This window comes from Berghia stephanieae, chromosome 3, assembly GCF_034508935.2.
Source record: "Berghia stephanieae isolate SIO BIC M18660-M18661 chromosome 3, UCSD_Bste_1.3, whole genome shotgun sequence".
NCBI classification, from domain to species: Eukaryota; Metazoa; Mollusca; class Gastropoda; order Nudibranchia; family Aeolidiidae; genus Berghia; species Berghia stephanieae.
The window spans coordinates 35,040,464-35,059,412 of NC_088362.1; the positions used below are offsets into that span (position 1 = coordinate 35,040,464).

General features: G+C 36.6%; 1 protein-coding gene across 1 annotated transcript in view; it reads right to left on the reverse strand.

The window, feature by feature from the left end:
• Positions 1-18,949, reverse strand: part of LOC144967626 (sodium- and chloride-dependent GABA transporter ine-like) — a 76,772-nt gene that overhangs the window by 24,092 nt on the left and 33,731 nt on the right. The window contains exon 4 of the mRNA XM_078905136.1: positions 466-598. Within this exon, the coding sequence (XP_078761262.1) occupies positions 466-598 (133 nt within the window). The remainder of the gene's footprint in view (positions 1-465; positions 599-18,949) is intronic.

Consider the following 18,949-nt stretch of genomic DNA (forward strand, 5'->3'; position numbering starts at 1 on the left):
ACATTATTGTAGAAGTAGAAGTAAACAATAATTCACAGCACTTTTATTTCGTGGTTTTTATTTTATAACTTATATATATATATATATATATATATATATATATATATATATATATATATATATATATATATATATATATATATATATTGTTTTAAGTGACAACCCTGTTCCCTACGAGGTACATATTTTAAATGATGATGATGATGATGATGATGGTGATGATGATGATGATGATGATAATGATGATGATGATGATGATGAAGGTGATAATGATGATGATGATGATGATGATGATGATGATGATGATGATGATGATGATGATGATGATGATGATGATGATAATGATGATGATGATGATGATGATGATGATGATGATGATGATGATGATGATGATGATGATGATGATAATGATGATGATTATAATAATGATGATGATTGATAATGACAACGACGCCAATCGCCTACCTTCCCCGTTGATTTCGGCCCTTTCCAAATACAGAAGTAGACGAGCACCCAGCACAACAGCAGAATGAGGAGGAGTTCCCATCGGAGGCCACCTGCATCTCCAATGCCATCGGATCGCTGGAGGAGATTCTCACTGAAAAAATAGCGACATACCGTCATGGGACCTGATTATGTGTAGAGTAGAGTGTAATAAATAAGCAGAATAAAATTTAATTATGAACATTGATACATGGCATTGCCAATACAAAGACTTAGCACGTTCAATGAAGACAGAATGAATTCATTTTTTTTTTCCAATTTTCGCTTTAATAAAAAGATAATTTTAATCAATCCGTTCATCCGAACACCATACCGTTGTGATAAAATGGGTCACATATATTATATTGCCCTTCTACTGCAATGGGAGATCGCGGAAATGGACCTCTAAAACACGTGGATTTCCGTGGATTCGCGGAAAAGTATCATCACTGTATTTGGAAAGAATCGTGATAATATCCTGGATAGAAAGAGTGAAGTTTTGGACAAAGCGGACATAGGTGACCCTCCGCCTCGAAACGGTATTAAGTCGGATTCTTCAATTTTGGGTTTTTGGTACCCAATCATTGCTTATTTTATGCTTTAAAATTTGATATCAAATTGATAAAGTTCGGATTATTCATTGCCGAGATATGATCGTTTCAATTAGGGAATGTGTAAAAACCAAGTTCTGAGAAAATCGACTTTGAAGTGAGGCACCGTTTTCATGCAGTCAAATCAATGGGCAAAGATAACTCCTTAGATACGGGCATTGAAACTTTGACGAGAATAGTAAAATTTGCAGAGACGCCAATTTTCAATTTGACTCACATGTATTTCAGACACCACTCGGAGGATTTCAATGCCGAAAGAGGAATTTCCCCACAAAAAAGTGAATTGGGACGGTATTTGGTATTGTGTTTAAATATTGTATAGATAACTGGTTAGAACTATATTATGATATATAAACATATTGCAGAATACAACCCCAAAGTTTCCTTATTTCCAATGAAGTAAAGCTCCAAAACCTAATGGTAGTGATTGTAGTAATGGTGGTAGTGAGGATGATGTGGTGTTGGTGGTTGTAGTAGTAATAGGAGTAGTAGTAGTAGTAGTAGTAGTAGTAGTAGTAGTAGTAGTAGTAGTAGTAGTAGTAGTAGTAGCAGTAGCGGTAGTAGTGATGATGACGAAGTGATTATGGCTGTAGTTGCAGTAGTAGTAGTAGTAGTAGTAGTAGTAGTAGTAGTAGTAGTAGTAGTAGTAGTAGTAGTAGTAGTAGTTGTAGTAGTAGTAATAGTAGTAGTAGTAGTAGTAGTAGTAGTAGTAGTAGTAGTAGTAGTAGTAGTAGTAGTAGTAGTAGTAGTAGTAGTAGTAGTAGTGATGATGATGTGGTGGTGGTGGTGGTTCTAGTTGTAGTAGTGGCAGTAGTTGTAGCATGGGTGAAAGTTAACGGGGATCAATTTGCCTGAAAGACAGACTGGTGAAGCCGGTTTGCCTGAAAAAGATGTTAATTTAATAAATTTTTTTTTTTTTTTTTTGCGATCTACGACTCGCAGGTTGAGTGCCAACCTTTCCAGAGTGAAAAGTATATTTAATTCTATGGCCCTAAATGTGTTTTTATTTTAAAAGCAAAAAGAAAAAAGCATTTAGTCTGCATGATTGAAAACAAAATTTATATACAAGCTAACACCAAACCCAAAGCAAAATAATCTTCATAATTTAAACACTCATTCAAAGCAATCTCTAATGATTACAGTATTACCTGGTTTATGGAGACACCAAGATAAGCCATCACTTTAAATTTGTATAGTAAAAGGATCAGAAATTGCAATACCAAGGGCTATTTCAATTCGAAACACCCCAAAGAAGTGATCAAGAGACCCCAACCATGGTACTTATTTTGATGCTAGTGTTGGTATAGGTTGTAGTAGTGATGATGCTCTAGTGGTCGTGGTGATAATGATGATGATGTGGTGGTAGTAGTTGTGGCAGTGTCAATGCTGTGATGGTGGTTGTAGCACTGGTGACAACAACTACTACTACTACTACTACTTTTGGTTCAAATATGGGAAATACCCACCTATGTGATATACAAGTTGAATACCCTAAAAATAGTCTTAGTGCATTTTTTAAAAACCTACAGCGTTCTTACAGCTCTTACAGCTCCCCATTTTATTAATAATAATTTAAAAAATTAGACTCATACAAAATATTAAAGAAATGTTTTTATAAATGTAAACAATCAAAATAAAGTACTTTCAGTTGTATTATAAAGGGAAATAACCCATTTATGTTTACGTTTATTGACAATGCAGTCCTTGATTGAAGGCTTCATTGTCAAAGATGTTGGTCCTATTTTATTGTCACTTGACAAGTTCTATTTAACAAGAATTTGAAGCTTAAATGAGATCTGAGACCATTTGAAGTATAAAATAAGCTTATATGCATAATTCAATGCAAATCTTCAAAAGTGGTGTGAAAGGTCATAGTGAAAACCAGCGTTTAATAACCAACTGAAAAGATAAATATAGTACTAGTACAAAATGTGACTCATCAGCTGATGTGTAAACAGATCAAATGTATAAAAGAAAAGTGACACATGTGTAATAGTAGTTGTAGCAATGGTGGTGTGATGGTGGTGGTAGAGATGATGATGTAATGGTGGTTGTAGTATGGATGGTGATGTGGTAGTTGTTGTAATAGTGGTGGTAGGGATGGTGATGTGGTGGTTGTAGCAGTAGTGGTAGGGACGGTGATGTGGTGGTTGTTGTAGTAGTGGTGGTAGGGATGGTGATTTGGTGGTTGTAGTAGGGGTGGTAGGGATGGTGATGTGGTTGTAGTAGTGGTGGTAGGGATGGTGATGTGGTTGTAGTAGTAGTGGTAGTGATGATTGTAGTAGTAGTGGTGGTGATGGTGGTTGTAGTTGAAATAGTAGCAGTAGAGATGATGATGATGTGGTGGTGGTTGTAGTAGTATTTTGATCCAGAACGGATTTTTTTTTCCGGTGAAACCGGAGTTTTGGCATCACTGTATTGGCTACATTTGATAATGTACATACAAATTTTTGAAATAATCCAATTATTACTTCTCTCGTTATTCATTATTATGTAAGATGTCCTTAAAATAAATAAAACACCCCCCAAAAATGCCGACAATTTTATGACATTGCTCAATTTTTGAAGAAATTTTGATATTTAAATAAGTAATCAATGAAATAAGAATTATTAATGTGACATTTTTGTCTTATTAATTAGAGGAAATAGGATTTCAAAATGTCAAAAGTTAAAGAAGGGTTTATAATTTCAAAGTTCAGTTTTGAAACTATGTGAAGCCGGGTGGGCAGGGCAAGAAATATCAAGAAACAGGATGAGAGTGGAAGAGAAAGAATGAGAGAGTAAAATACACACACACACACACATACACACACACGTGAGAGAGCGAGAAAGAGGGAAGGAGAGAGAGAGAGAGAGAGAGAGAGAGAGAGAGAGAGAGAGAGAGAGAGAGAGAGAGAGAGAGAGATAAAGAAAAAGAGGAGCGAGAGGGGGGGGGGAGAGAGACTGCTTGTGCATTAAGAGGGCACGAGGGAAATTGAGTAAAGATTGACGCCTGACTGTATAACTCTGTGTGTGTGTGTGTGTGTGTGTGTGTGTGTGTGTGTGTGTGTTTGTGTGTGTGAAAGAAACAAGAGTGAGACGGAGAGAGTGAGGTAGAAATGAAGAAAGGGATGGAGGCGGAGCAAAGAATTGTAGGGATAGTTTAATAAAGCTTTTTGTTTCAAAATAAGTCATAGTCAATCAACTGGAAACATTGACCAATGAGATTGCAATTAAAGAAATGGGCTGGTCAAATTATTCATTGCATTGTTTCCATTTTGAGTCAGATGACAGCTTGAGGAGGAGGGGTGGGGCTTATTGTGTAATGACATACATGTAAACGTGTTATTGAATCTGTCAAGTTTTTCTTAGCGTTCACCACATTGTTGATTGTCTAAAAAGACTCCCCCTTCTTTCAGTATACAAAGAAAGCACGACAAAACTCTCTCTCTCTCTCTCTCTCTCTCTCTCTCTCTCTCTCTCTCTCTCTCTCTCTCTCTCTCTCTCTCCTTTGTACAGCGCTTTGAACACGTTTAGTGGATATTAATATTGCACTATATAAAAGCTCATTTTTAAAAATATACATTTCCACATAACGAGATTACGGCCTTCGAATCCCACGAGCTAATAAGAAGAAATAAATAACAATGTGAAATTGAATGGGAGCTTCAATTTAATAAACGAAAACAGATAATGTGGACTTTTCCCCTTTATCAAGAAGGGGAGGCGGGGAGGAACTGTGTTGTGCAGTTAAGTATAGAAAATGAAATAAAATAAAGTGTAGACGAATGTGAGAAAATACATACAAATGGAATTGGAAATAAATACAAAATATAAGGGATGTAGGTATTAGTATAATCATTAGTGGCAGTAGCAGCAAGCGGAAGTAACAGTAGTAGTTTTAGTAGTAGTAGTAGTAGTGGTAGTAGTAGTAGTAGTAGTAGTAGTAGTAGTAGTAGTAGTAGTAGTAGTAGTAGTATCAGTGATGATAATTTTCCGCGGATTCCGGGATTTTGGGATTTTCTCAGAAATTTTCGGCTGAATATGCCGTGTCAAACATGTTCCTCTGACTCCGATAAAAGCTCAGGTCAAGTGGTGGATCCGTGAACAAATCACCATGATGTCCTGTCATATTTTGACACCTGTGCTCAGTTGTATGAGTCTAGAAAAAGTGGCGTCAGATGTCAAAATTGGATCAAGGAATAGTTTAGAACCAGCTACTATGCGTCATTACGAGGGAAGTGACGTCATGACTGTTGATTGAATTTCTCCTATTAGTGACCCTACGCCTCGAAGCGGTATTAAGTCGGGATTTGGAAAACGAAGAAAACCGGTTTTAAAGTGGATATGGTCAAAATCTGGGTACAGCTGGGGCGACCATCCCCAACCCAGCGCGTCCACAGGTGGCGGATCGTGGAACGGCCTACAGATCCTGATCTATAGGTTAGCTGTAAAGCCGCGGACCAACTGGCGATAGTCGTGGAGAGTGAGGTTGGGTAGTCTGGCAGCACAGCTACACATACAAAATGCCTCATATACTCTATGAAGGGACTATCAAGGTGAATGGGAGGCGCCTTAAAACCTGCCAAATGCTCCCACTGCCTTGTGGGTTATGACCGGGAGGTCAAAAGGCTATGGAGTAAACCAGATAAAAATCCGTCAGAAGGCAACGGGAAACCACTGACGTATCATCCCAAGATCGTCATGATGTCCGTCCAAGCGAATCTAGTCAACGACGTCAATGGATGTTTTTCGAGCAACTCGATTACAGCCTCGTCCGGTAGAGATAGTCATGCAGGTGAACAGGTGACTCTCGACCGTCATCCAGCTACTGTGCACCACCAAACATTACGAACAGCAACATGGAATGTAAGAAGTCTGTACCAGAAAGGAAAATTAGCAAATGTAGTTATGGAAATGAAGAGATTGAATATCAATGTTTTAGGATTATCAGAAGTTAGATGGAAAGGAGCAGGAGAACTTAATTATGATGACTGTAAAATTATATACTCAGGAGGAGGAGAACACCAAAGGGGAGTTGGAATTATACTAGATAATAAAACGGCGCGAGCAGTCAAAGGATTCTGGCCCATATCAGACAGAGTAATGGCAATCAAACTACAAGCAAAACCTTTTGATTTTGATATTTTACAAATATACGCCCCAACCACCAGTCACGATGATGAAGAAGTGGAAAATTTCTATCAACAAATAGATAAAGCAATGCATCAGTTTAAGTCTTCAGACATAAAACTCATCATGGGCGATTTTAATGCCAAGGTGGGCCGAGAAAGAATAGAAGATATTGTGGGCCCACATGGTCTGGGAGACAAAAATGACAGAGGTGATCGTCTTATTCAATGGTGCCGTCAACATGATCTGACAATCACAAATACTTGGTCAACAAACCACAATAGAAGGAAGTGGACATGGAAAAGTCCTGGAGATGGAGTGAGAAACCAAATAGATTACATACTCATCAGCAAACGTTTCCGAAACTCGGTTTTGTATGCCAAATCTATGCCGGGGGCTGACTGTAACAGCGATCATATACCTGTGCTATGCCCCATACGAGTTAAATTGAAAATCTGCAAAAGAGCAAAGGCTAAACCTAAATACCAACTAGACATTCTCCGGGAGGAACAGAAGATACAAGAAAAATTTGAACTATCAGTAAGAAACAAGTTTGAAGTGCTTGGAGAACTAACAGATATAGAAGAGAAATATGAGCAGTTTAAAGACAGTGTTGCTGCATCATTAGAAGAAAATGTTCCAACCACACTTAAGTTGCAGAAGAAGAAATGGATTACTCCAGAGATATTAGAACTAATGAATGAGAGAAGAAAGGCCAAAAATCAGGAAGAAAAATACAAGACTCTGAACAGGCAGATAAAAGAAAATGCAACGAAGCTAAAGAAGACTGGATAAATGAACAATGTCACTATATAATGTCCTGCAAAGAAAAAAATGGCAAATTCTTCCATCAGAAAATCAAAGAAGTGACAAACAAAACTAAATCAGGTGCTAAAAGTGGATGCATCAAAGACAAGCGTGGAAACACCATCATGGACAAAGACTGCATTCTAAACAGATGGTCAGAATATATTGAAGAACTTTTCTTTGATAATCGAGGAGAAATGCCTATGATAAAAGAACTGGAAGGGCCTTCTATAATGAAAGATGAAGTTAGGAACGTCATGAAAAGCATGAAAAATGGAAAAGCTGCAGGACCTGATGCCATAACAATTGAAGCCTTGACTGGCCTGGGTGAATGGGGGATTGAATTCATCACAAACCTTCTAAATCAAGTGTATGACACAGGAAAATGCCAACTGATATGAAACGATCCATTTTTATAGCACTACCAAAAAAGCCAGGGGCAGTTGATTGTGAACAACACAGAACTATTAGCCTAATGAGCCACCTCACAAAAATTCTTTTGAAGATAATTTTACTAAGAATAAGAAATAAAATACGACCTGAAATTGGGGAGATGCAATTTGGTTTTGTTGAGGACAAGGGTACCAGAAATGGAATATTCACATTATCAATGCTGATGGAAAGATGTATTGAAGTAAATAAAGATCTGTATATGTGTTTTATCGACTATTCAAAAGCCTTTGATAAAGTACAATACGAAAAACTATTCAAAATTCTATCATCCTTGGACATTGATGGTAAAGATTTAAGAATATTACGGAATTTGTACTGGGAACAAGAAGCAGCAATGCGTGTTGACAACGAACTAAGCAGTTTTACACCTATTAGAAGAGGAGTTAGGCAGGGGTGTGTTTTGTCTCCAGATTTATTCAACCTCTATAGTGAAATGATATTAAGAGATATCGAACATAAGAAGGGGGTGTGTATTGGAGGAAAGAATGTAACAAATCTGAGGTATGCAGATGATACGGTTCTACTGGCAGAATCTGAACATGAACTACAAGAATTACTGGATGTTGTAGTCAGGAGCAGTGAAAATATGGGACTGGAACTGAATATATCTAAAACAGAATGTATGACGGTATCTAAAAATAATAACCCACCAGCCTGTGTAATAACAAGCAGAGGACAAACAATACAACAAGTTGAATGTTTCAAATATTTAGGCTTCAATGTAACATCCAATGGAAAATCAGATTGTGAAATAAAGAAAAGAATAGGTATGGCGAAGAATGCATTCAACCAGCTGCATACAATTATGAAAAACAGGAATATTAGCATGAAAACAAAAATCAAAGTCCTGGATTGCTATGTACTGTCTGTGCTGCTATATGGTTGTGAGAGCTGGACCATAAACAAGACCATGGTTAAAAGACTGGAGGCAGTGGAAATGTGGTTTTACAGAAGAATGATGAGGGTGTCATGGATGGAAAGGAAAAGAAATGAAGAAATTTTAGAAATGGCAAACAGAAAAAGATCACTGATAACAAAAATCATCAAACGCCAAATGGAATTTTTAGGACACATTATCCGCCACCCTGGTTTGGAAATACTCGCCTTGACTGGAAAGATGAATGGAAAAAGAATAAGAGGAAGACAAAGAATAACGTAGTTGAAAGGGATAAGAACTTGGACAGATGAAGCCGAGAAAGGTGGCGCTGCTTTAATAGAATTGGCAAGAGATAGATCAGCTTGGCGGAAGATGACCTCCGACGTCTGCTTCAGATATGGAACTACATGAGATGGTCAAAATTATCAAATTTCATTTTTTGGTTGTTTCAGAAACTACAATCATTTTTCTACATGAAAATATAATTATCCAACATAGATATTAACGATAAGTTATATAAATTTAAAGTTTTAAAATGCAACTATCAGAGAGACATTCAAAACGAGAGTTGACTTTCTCTCAGAGAGCCACCATTTCCAAAACTTAGTAATATTAAGTCTTTTCGTACACCAATACCATGTAAGATACCACAGCAAAGGGCGTGTCTTTATCTATCTCCGAGAAAGCATGACTGTTTCCATAATTTCATGGTTCAACCAATAATGAACTTTTAAAAATGTAAACAAGTCTAGGTTTATCCCTGACAACCTTACAAATGAATGATTCTGATTGGTCAAGGATCATCATATGCACCTGTTGGCCATTAAAATGCCCGGGCAATGTGTCATGACGTCAGCATGCGTGTGTTACATATGTATTTAATACACACCGCGTGCTATTACTTCTTTGTCTATCTGCATTGGTTAATGATTGAGATGAGGGTCCTTTGTCCCTCTTTCTTTTTTCATGATATTATAGGAAATGCTAAGACTTTAATAGGACAAGAGTTGCGCAATCTTACACTTACAAAGATTGTTGTAGGATAAACATTTAATTTTAAGCACAAAAGCAGAATAGTAAATAGAGCCTTTTACAATTAATGAACTGCCGATGGAAATGCGTGTAACTAAAAAATGAAAAAGAGTTAGATGTATGGATAGATAAACAGCAACACGTAACATGTAGAACGAGGCATGATGCCTGTTAGGCGATACTACATTTTTTTTTCGACAAACACAAGCTGTTGACGGCCAGGTACTCATTTTACACCTGAGTACAGGTGAGAGAATGTGAGTAAAGCGCCTTTTCCAAGGACTCAACTATGCGCCGAGCGAGGCTCGAACTCAGGACCATCCGATCCGAAAGCGAGTGTCATACCACTAACTACTAGACCACATAGTCGCACATTGTTTAACATAAATACTGGTACTTGCAAAGCACTGAACTAAAAATGATTAATTGAGACGTGATTGCCCAGCCACTAATTCCAGCAAAACCTTCGGGGAAAACAGATTAACAACCATAACAGTTACAGTCAGTCCAAATGTCATGGCCATAATATCACGCAACACTTATCGTCTCCAAACGATTAACGAACATTTCTTTTTTTTAAAATGTATAATTCAATCTATTAAATAACTAATCTATTAATTAAATCTTTAGATGATTTTACATTATTATTATCACCATTATAATAATAATAATAATAATAATAATAATAATAATAATAATAATAATAATAATAATAATAATAATAATAATAATAATAATAATAGTAGTAGTAGTAGTAGTAGTAGTAGTAGTAGTAGTAGTAGTAGTACTAGTAGTAGTAATAGTAATAGTAGTAGTAGTAGTAGTAGTAGTAGTAGTAGTAGTAGTAGTAGTAGTTGTTGTTGTTGTTGTTGTTGTTGTTGTTGTTGTTGTTGTTGTTGTTGTTGTTGTTGTTGTTATTATTATTATTATTATTATTATTATTATTATATTATAATCATCATCATCATCATCATCATCATCATCATCATTATTATTATTATTATTATTATTATTATTATTATTATTATTATTATTATTATATTATTGTTATTAATATTATTATTATTATTATTATTATTATTATTATTATTATTATTATTATTGTTATTAATATTATTATTATTATTATTATTGTTATTAATATTATTATTATTATTATTATTATTATTATTATTATTATTATTATTATTATTATTATTACTATTATTATTATTATTATTATTATTATTATTATTACTATTATTATTATTATTATTACTATTATTATCATTATTACTATAATTTTTTGCCTTGCTTTATTAAAGATTGTGAAGTGTTATTTAACCTCTCCTTATCAACTACCGGAAAATCGTCACATTCGTTAAGATTCAATGGAAAAATTTTCTTTTTCAGATTAATTTTTTTAGTTCACAAAATTCAGAGAAACATTTTTGTTATAGTTATAAGAACTTGATGCGTGTTTCGTAAAGCTTGTTTTTTTTCTGCACACAATTACGTATAGATAGTATGCTCTCTTTGCTTCCGAGTTAAAGTGTAAAGAAATTAATTTTTGTGTTAAATAGCTATGACATTTTGGAAAAATCCTGAAAAATGTTCGGTAGGGCGAGAGTTAATCATTGTGAGTGTACATTGTTGATTTTTAAAGCTAACTGGAGTGACTACCAATATTTTTGTTTTCAATTATGTCCTCAGTTTATCCCGGTTTATATGGCGTTAATCGGACAGTGGTAATTGCTTGCTATCCTTTGGATCTTATCGCAAAGTACTTTCCGCCAAATCAAACAGACCCAATTACTCAATCGCTGCTGAGTGTCCTATTACAGGTGGATGTGACAGGAGTGTTGGGGGGGGGGGGAGTGGTCAGGAAAAATCTTGAATTTACCGGGGATTGATCGAAGTCCCTTTTCGAGTGAAGCGAGTGCTCTACCAACTGAGCTATTAGGACGGCGGGTAGTCGATCTTTATCGCTTTTGGGTTCGAAGCAAAGACTACATGGCTAAGCCACACTGGCCCGCACAGAATGAGGGAAAGGTAAACCGACTATATTTTTGGTCCCATGAGCAGGACAATCTGGGAGAAATGCATGACGAATCAATACCAAATTAAGTCAGTAAGAAAAACGGATTTGGCAGTCAAGGTGAAAATGCCAGGGGCGACGTGTAGGTATATGCAGGTCTGACACCCGAACCCAATTATAGATCTTGTTTAACATTGTTCTAATGGGCAATATGTTGTGTCATTTTAAAAAAAGATTTCCATTATAACAATGAGCCCATAATGAATTGGATTATCAGACCTGCAAATATGTGCACGTCGGACAGGGGTCATTTTGGCCATAGGACGACTGTATTAGCGCTTTTATTTTTTGGTCAACGAATGAAATCAGTTTAAAAAGCCATTATCATCATTGCTGTAAAACTATTCTGACTGACAGTGTCACGGTTCAATAGACACGAAAAGCACCCCTCCCCCCCCCCGCTCCAAAAAAAAAAATTAATAAGTAGAGGGGACAGGGGTGGGTGGGTGAGGTGATAATCGATATTAATAAAAGAGAAAAACCCCAGTAAATCCCGAGCCTGAAGGACAGCGACAGTAGACCTAAACTTCGAGAGTGGTAAAAGGGTTTTAAAACTCGTCCGATCGATCGATTTAAATGACCCTCTGGGGGGTCCCGACAGTTGGTAGACCACTCGCTTCACAGGCATAAGGGTTGAGATCGATCCCAGGGGCAGTCGAGTTTGTTTTTTTCTGACCCCCCCCCCCCCCCCCCCCCCCCCTTGTCCACCCAGCAGTGAATGGGTAACTGTTAGATTTGGCGGAAAGTATTTTGCAATAGACTAATGTCCTATCCAGAGGGTAGCAAGCAATTACTATTGTCCGTATCACGCTATAGAAACCGAGATAAACTCCGGCTCCATGGGCCGAATGACTCAAAATGACTACTTTTTTAAATGACACTGATCTTGGCAAAAAAAAAACAAACTCTCCAATCTGAAAATCTAAGGAAGACTTCTCGAAGTCCCGGGTTTGAGAGTTTTTGCGAAGACGACGAGGCTCATTTAAATCGATCGATATTTAACCCTCTCCTTACCAACTATAGGAAAATCGTCACATTCGTTACGATAAAACCAACATTTGTCTTATTCAAATTTCTCTTGTACATCATAACATTTAGAGAAAATGAACAGTGTGTAGTAGATAGATCAAGTCTTGCTAAAGAAATTATGTATCGGAAGAACTTTACTGCTATTATGTCTGAGTGATAAAAAATATATTTTTGTGTTAGATGGGTGTGAAGTTTTGGTGAAAATCCTGAAAATGTGGCTGGTAAGGAGAGAGTTAAATGATCAGTTTTCTTTCCAGCCACAAAAAAAATAAAAATAAATAAATAAATAAATAAATAAATACGAGTTGTTTTGGGTTTGTTTTGTTTGTTTGTTTTTTCCCCGAGTATCGTACGGCAGTTAACGATAAGGATAATGATAAACAACAACAACAAGGCAAAGTGATCAGAATGATGGAATTTAACATTTGTCGAAGTTTAAGAAACAAAACTCATCTCCTCAATAATGGCCTTTATTTTAACACAAATTATATGAGTTAACTCTCTCCTTACCAACCATAGGAAAATCATCACGATGCAACAAGCACTTTTCTCATTCTGATTTCTTTGTACATAACAACATCTTAAGATGTATTTGTTAAAGCTAGAAAAGCTTGACATTGTCGTAGAGCTCATTTTCCTGACGCCATTACATATAGAATGTACTTTTTGCTTTTTTGTTTTTTTAAGTAAGAAAAATCTATTTTTGGGTTGGGTGGGTGTGACGTTTCAGGGAAAATTAAGAAAATGGCTGTATGGAGAGAGTTAATCTTCAAATTCTTTTGTAAACATCAGATTCACTTTGATTAATTTGCTGTTTGGGGATGGTTGGTCAGACATTTGAGGAATAACAAAGTAGTCCTTCAGAGCGATTTCTATGGACAATAGCAATTGCTTGCTATCCTTTGGGTAGGATGCTAGTCTTTCGCAAAGTACTTTCCACCAAATCTAACAGTCTCAGCTACCCATTCATTGCTGGTGGACAGGAGGCTCAGAAAAAACCTCGACTGCACCCGGGATCGATCTTGGTCCCTTTACATGTGAAATGAGTGCTCTACCAACTGGTCCTTGGTGAAGTCGAGATTTTTTTCTGCCCCCCCCCCCCCCCCCCCTGTCCATCCAGCAGTGATTGGTTGACTGGGTCTGTAAGATCTGGTTGAAAGTAATTGCGATAGACTAGCATCCTAAAAAAACGTTCGCTTAAAACATATCTGTTTCGTCTTTAGTAGATGTTATGAGAGGCAAGATAGGTCTGTCTGGTTTCTATTGTGTGTTGTGTGTCTGTGTGTGTGTGTGTGTGTGTGTGTGTATGCTTGTGTGTGTGAATAAGCATGTGTCAGCCAAAGTAATTTGTAATTTAAGCGCTTAGAGGCTGGTGTCTCGGAGTTATAGCGCTATATAATTTTTCAGCATTATTATTATTATTATTATTATTATTATTATTATTATTATTATTATTATTATTATTATTATTATTATTATTATTATTATTATTATCCTATCAAAAAGGTAGCAAGCAATTGCTGTTGTCCATTTCATACTATAGAAGCCAGGATAAACTTTGGCTCCATGGGGTCATATATGTGCTCTGAAGGACTTTTTTATTTTTTATAAAATTCTTCTGTTATTAACTTTTTAACAGTGAAATACTCAATAATTTTACATGCCTGATCAATCCTACTAGTCTACTATCACAAAAAAAAAAAAACTATGTGAAACCTTCAACGTTTATAGTCTGATTAAGAACTTATCACACAACTAGCGGTAGACTATAGAAAAAGTAACCAAGAGCATATCGAAATCAACTTCCTTTATTCTATTGTTTGTAAACAACCAACCATGTTTGTCTGAGCGGGCTTAAGAATGTGTCACAAATCCCATATATTCATTGGTTAAAAATCTAATGGTAAATATATAATATATAAACAAACTTACCCAACTCTCTCTTTGACTTAGATCCCACGATTTAAAATTGTTAGCATCTCCTAAAACTAAACTTAAATATTTTGGTGATAGGTCTCATGAAATTCGGACCCACGATTTGGAATGATCTCCCTCAATCTGTGAGATTTTCGAGTTCAATAAACATTTTCCAAAAAAAATCTGAAAACATATCTTTTAAGAAAATATTTACTTAATTGAATTTTAAATGTATCGTTTGTGACTTTTGTATTGATGATGTTTTTGATGCCCGGTTTATGCTCTTAATTGTTTTGATATTTTGGTTGATTTGGACTTGCAGTATTGTTACATGGGTAAACAATGTCCCTTTTAAAAAAAAGCCTTTAAAAAAAATAATAAAAAGTGCTTTGAGGTTTCGTCGAAAGGAGCTATCGAAATATGCTTATTATTATTATTTGTTTTTTTTTTTAGCATGGACTCTACTCTGACATAATCGTGTTTTCAGACAAGAGTTCACATTTTAGGTTCAAACAAAGTCAAACCCAATTCATTAGTATAATACAGTTAAGTGAGAAGTACTCATAAAAGTGGAAGGCAAAAAACAAAAAAACAAAAAACAATAATAAAGATCCGAGTGATGTCAATAGTTAATAGTGTCAATAGTGATAGTTCGAAGATGACGTCACTCAGGTCTTTGTTTTTTGCCATCCGCGTTTATGAGTAATGCTCAGTGAACTGTATTAACCAGACTATAAACGTTCATGGATACACACAGTTTTATGTGTCGGACCAACACACAAAACTGTGTGTATCCATGAACGTTTATAGTCGGGTTAATACAGTTCAGTGAGCATTACTCATAAACGCGGATGGCAAAAAACAATTACAAAGACCTGAGTGACGTCATCTTCGAACTATCTATATAAACAGGGCAATATTCACTCTCTCTCTCTTTCTTCTTTTTTCCCCCCAAAAATGTAATTCTAATCAAGACGATAAGAAAAAAAAAGACTTTTCAGTTGTTTACAGTGTATTATATCTCGGTCATAACGAATAGAATGCCACCTAAGGTTTTATATTTGTGTCTATAAATTCTATTTATGCGGCTGTGTTGTCTATACCACTCGCTTTCGGATCGAAAGGTCCTGGGTTGAGCCTCGCTCGGCGCATAGTTGACTCCTTAGAAAAGGATCTTTACTCACATTCTCACACCGTACCCAAGTGTAAAATCAGTACCTGGCCGTGAACAGCGCTGTCTTTGTCGGGGGAAAAATTGTAATATCGCCTAACAGGCATGCGCTTGGCTAAGAAGCTCACAACATTGCCATCCGGAAGTATAACGGACCAACACACAAAACTGTGTGTATCCATGAACGTTTATAGTCAGGTTAATACATTTAAGTGAGCATTACTCATAAACGCGGATGGCAAAAACAATAACAAAGACATGAGTGACGTCATCTTCGAACTATCTATAAAAGCTCGAGTTTATTAAATGAAAAACGTTGTAGAAAACAGTGCCAAACAAAGCAGAGATAAAAATACAAAACAAAACAAAAACAAAAAAACAAATATCAACAACAAAAAATCAGCCAGCGTCGACTGGGGATCGAACCTCAGACCTCCTGATTACCAGTCAGGCGCGCTACTATGACACCACAAAGGTTAATAATATTCTTCACTAGGGTATGCGTGTTCCGGTGCAATCTGATAATCAGGAGATCTGAGGTTCGATCTCCAGTCGACGAGGCTCATCTTATTTTTCATTTTGGATTTTTTTTATAATACATTTTTTTGTTTGTTTGGGGGGGGGGGGGGGGGTATAATTACTTTGCCTGGCATTGTTTGAGGACACCGATAGCTCAGTTGATAGAGCACTCGCTTCACTCGTAAAGGGAAAAAGATCCCCGGGTGCCGTCGAAAAAAAATTTCTGTTCTACCCAGCAGTGAATAATATGTAGTTGGGTCTGTTAGATCTGGCGGAAAGTACTTGGAGATAGACTAGCGTCCTATCCAAATGGTTGGAAGCAAATGGCTATTGTCCGTTTCAGGCTATAGAAACCGGGATAAACGCCAGCTCCATGGGCACCAAATGGCTCTGAAGGACTACACAACTTGTTATATTTTATTTCTATCGTCCACCAGTGCCTGCTCCCAAATTTCTCACTTTGATTCTGTCTGTCACGTATGATAGTATTGTGCTATTCAAAGTGACAATTTTTTTAAAATGAGCTTTTATATAGCGCAATATCTACTAAACGTGCTCAATGAGTTTTACAGGGGGTCCCTGGCCAACAGCAACAATTAACATTTAGGACGGGACATGACGCCTGTTAGGCGATATTACATATTTTTTTCGGACAGAGACAACGCTATTAACGGCCAGGTACTGATTTTACACCTGAGTACGGTGAGAGAATGTGAGTAAAGAGCCTTCTCCAAGGACTCAACTAAGCGCCGAGCGAGGCTCGAACCCAGGACCTTCCAATCCGAAAGCGAGTGTCATACCACTAGACCACAAGGTCCTATCAAAGTAGGGAGCAGGCCCTGGTGTAAGATAAGATCTGAAAAAAGTGTGTGTGTGTGTGTGTGTGCGTGCGTGTGTGTGTGTGTGAAACACTGCCAGACAAAGCACAGAGTAAAAGAAAATAATCTTTAAAATAAACATTTTAAAAAATCAACCTGTCTATTTTTATTTATTTATTTATTTATTTCAAGGGGTTTCCGGCGCTTCCAACACATTTAGGTCATATCAGCCCCAGTCGTCGTGGACTTAGTAAAGGTCACTAAGGCCCCAGTAAAAAGGAAGAAAATGGGATAGCAAAAACATTCTAGATGTCTGTACAGTTAAAAGGATTTACTTAGGACAAAGTAAGACCTAGGGAAAATGGTTCAAATAGGGAACAGATGTAGATTCCAAGAGCACGTTTTCAGTGTACTTAGTTTGAGATCATCTAAAATTATCATCCAGACACCAGCACCTTGAGCGTCACCTCGCCTTAGCTCAGTTTGCGGCAATGCACTGCGGCTGACGCCTGGATTTCTCCAGTCTTCCCTTGGAATAGATCCTAGAGACAAATTTCCCCTAAAGGGAATTTTATTTTTATTTTATTTATGTTATTTAAAACTTAAAGACATTAGAGATTATTTTAATTTGTCGAAACATGAAGTAAAATGTTTTTCTACCCAAATTTTGTAAAAGGCATTTTGTTATTGTCTGTCAGATTGCACTTTCATGTCCACTGGATCATAATAGCAAGTTAACGTTCCCAACCTACAACGCTGACGATCGACGAACGACGAGGAAGAAAACGAAGATTTGTCCTGCCTGGAAAAGTAGAAAACGGTAGGGGCTGCCTGAAGCCTGTGATCGTGAAAATACTAACGAAAGAGTGAACATGGAGAGGCTTCGTATGGGAACAATACAGACAATGGACGTTTCAGGTACAAACCCTTCGTCAGACCAACAATACACAAATTAACGTGAAAAAAAAAACCCAATAAAATAAAATGCAAAATAATTGTCTGTATTGTTCCCATACGAAGCCTCTCCCATTTTCACTCTTTCGTTAGTTTTCATCAGGACTGCCTGAGGATAGATCTTCCGTTTTGCATCCTCGTCGTTGCTCGATCGTCGTAGGTTGGGAACGTACTCGTCAACTCGCTAGTGTGCCTAGAATAACTGAGGTAGGTATGCAAACATAATTTGTATAACTATGTAACTATGTAGTCTTACGCACACAGAAAGCTCGTCAGTTTGTTTTATTTGGTTTTTTTTTTACCAATTAACCAACAAATAACCTAAAGCAATCAGAGATTGTATTTTATTAGCCATGGACAAACTACAACAGACCTGCCAACTAAATGGTTGACCCAAATAGGGACATTTTAATTAAGCGCACGCGGTTTTACTGACGCGGCTAAAGCGTTTTTGTTGTATGAACAATTTATGGCTATATTATCACATATTCTGCCGTTTTATTAAAGAACACAGTATATGCTATTTGGTTAACATTGCATATACTGGGTTTTTTAAAACAAAGGCAATATTAACAAGATACTTGCCTACAAAGAACAAAACAAGAGTAGAAATGTGATGCCATAGTAAATATGATATTGTAAGTTTGTAATCCAAAAAGAATTGTCAGCAGAAAATAAATGCATTATATATACATATATATTTTTTCTTTTGTTGTTGTTGTTGTTGTTGTTGTTGAAAAGATAATATTGTGTTCAGCCAGGCCAAATCGGGACAAATCCGATAAAGTCGAGACAGTTGGCAGGTCTACAATTACGAGTAGGTACTATCAAAAGAGCCGACTACATACTAGGTACATTGGACCTTTGTGTTAGGAATCGAATCGATGACCACACAAGGTCAATATCAAACTTCGGGTAAATTTCCTATGGTGAAGATTAAACAAATTTTCCTACATTGTAAAAGATAACAACAAGAGATGAAGTGAGTAGGAAAGTGCCAGAAGACATTAGAGAATAAAAAAAATTTCGCGGCGGTGATGGGGATTTGAACCCGCGACCTTACTGGTACTGACCTTATTCCACCCCCTC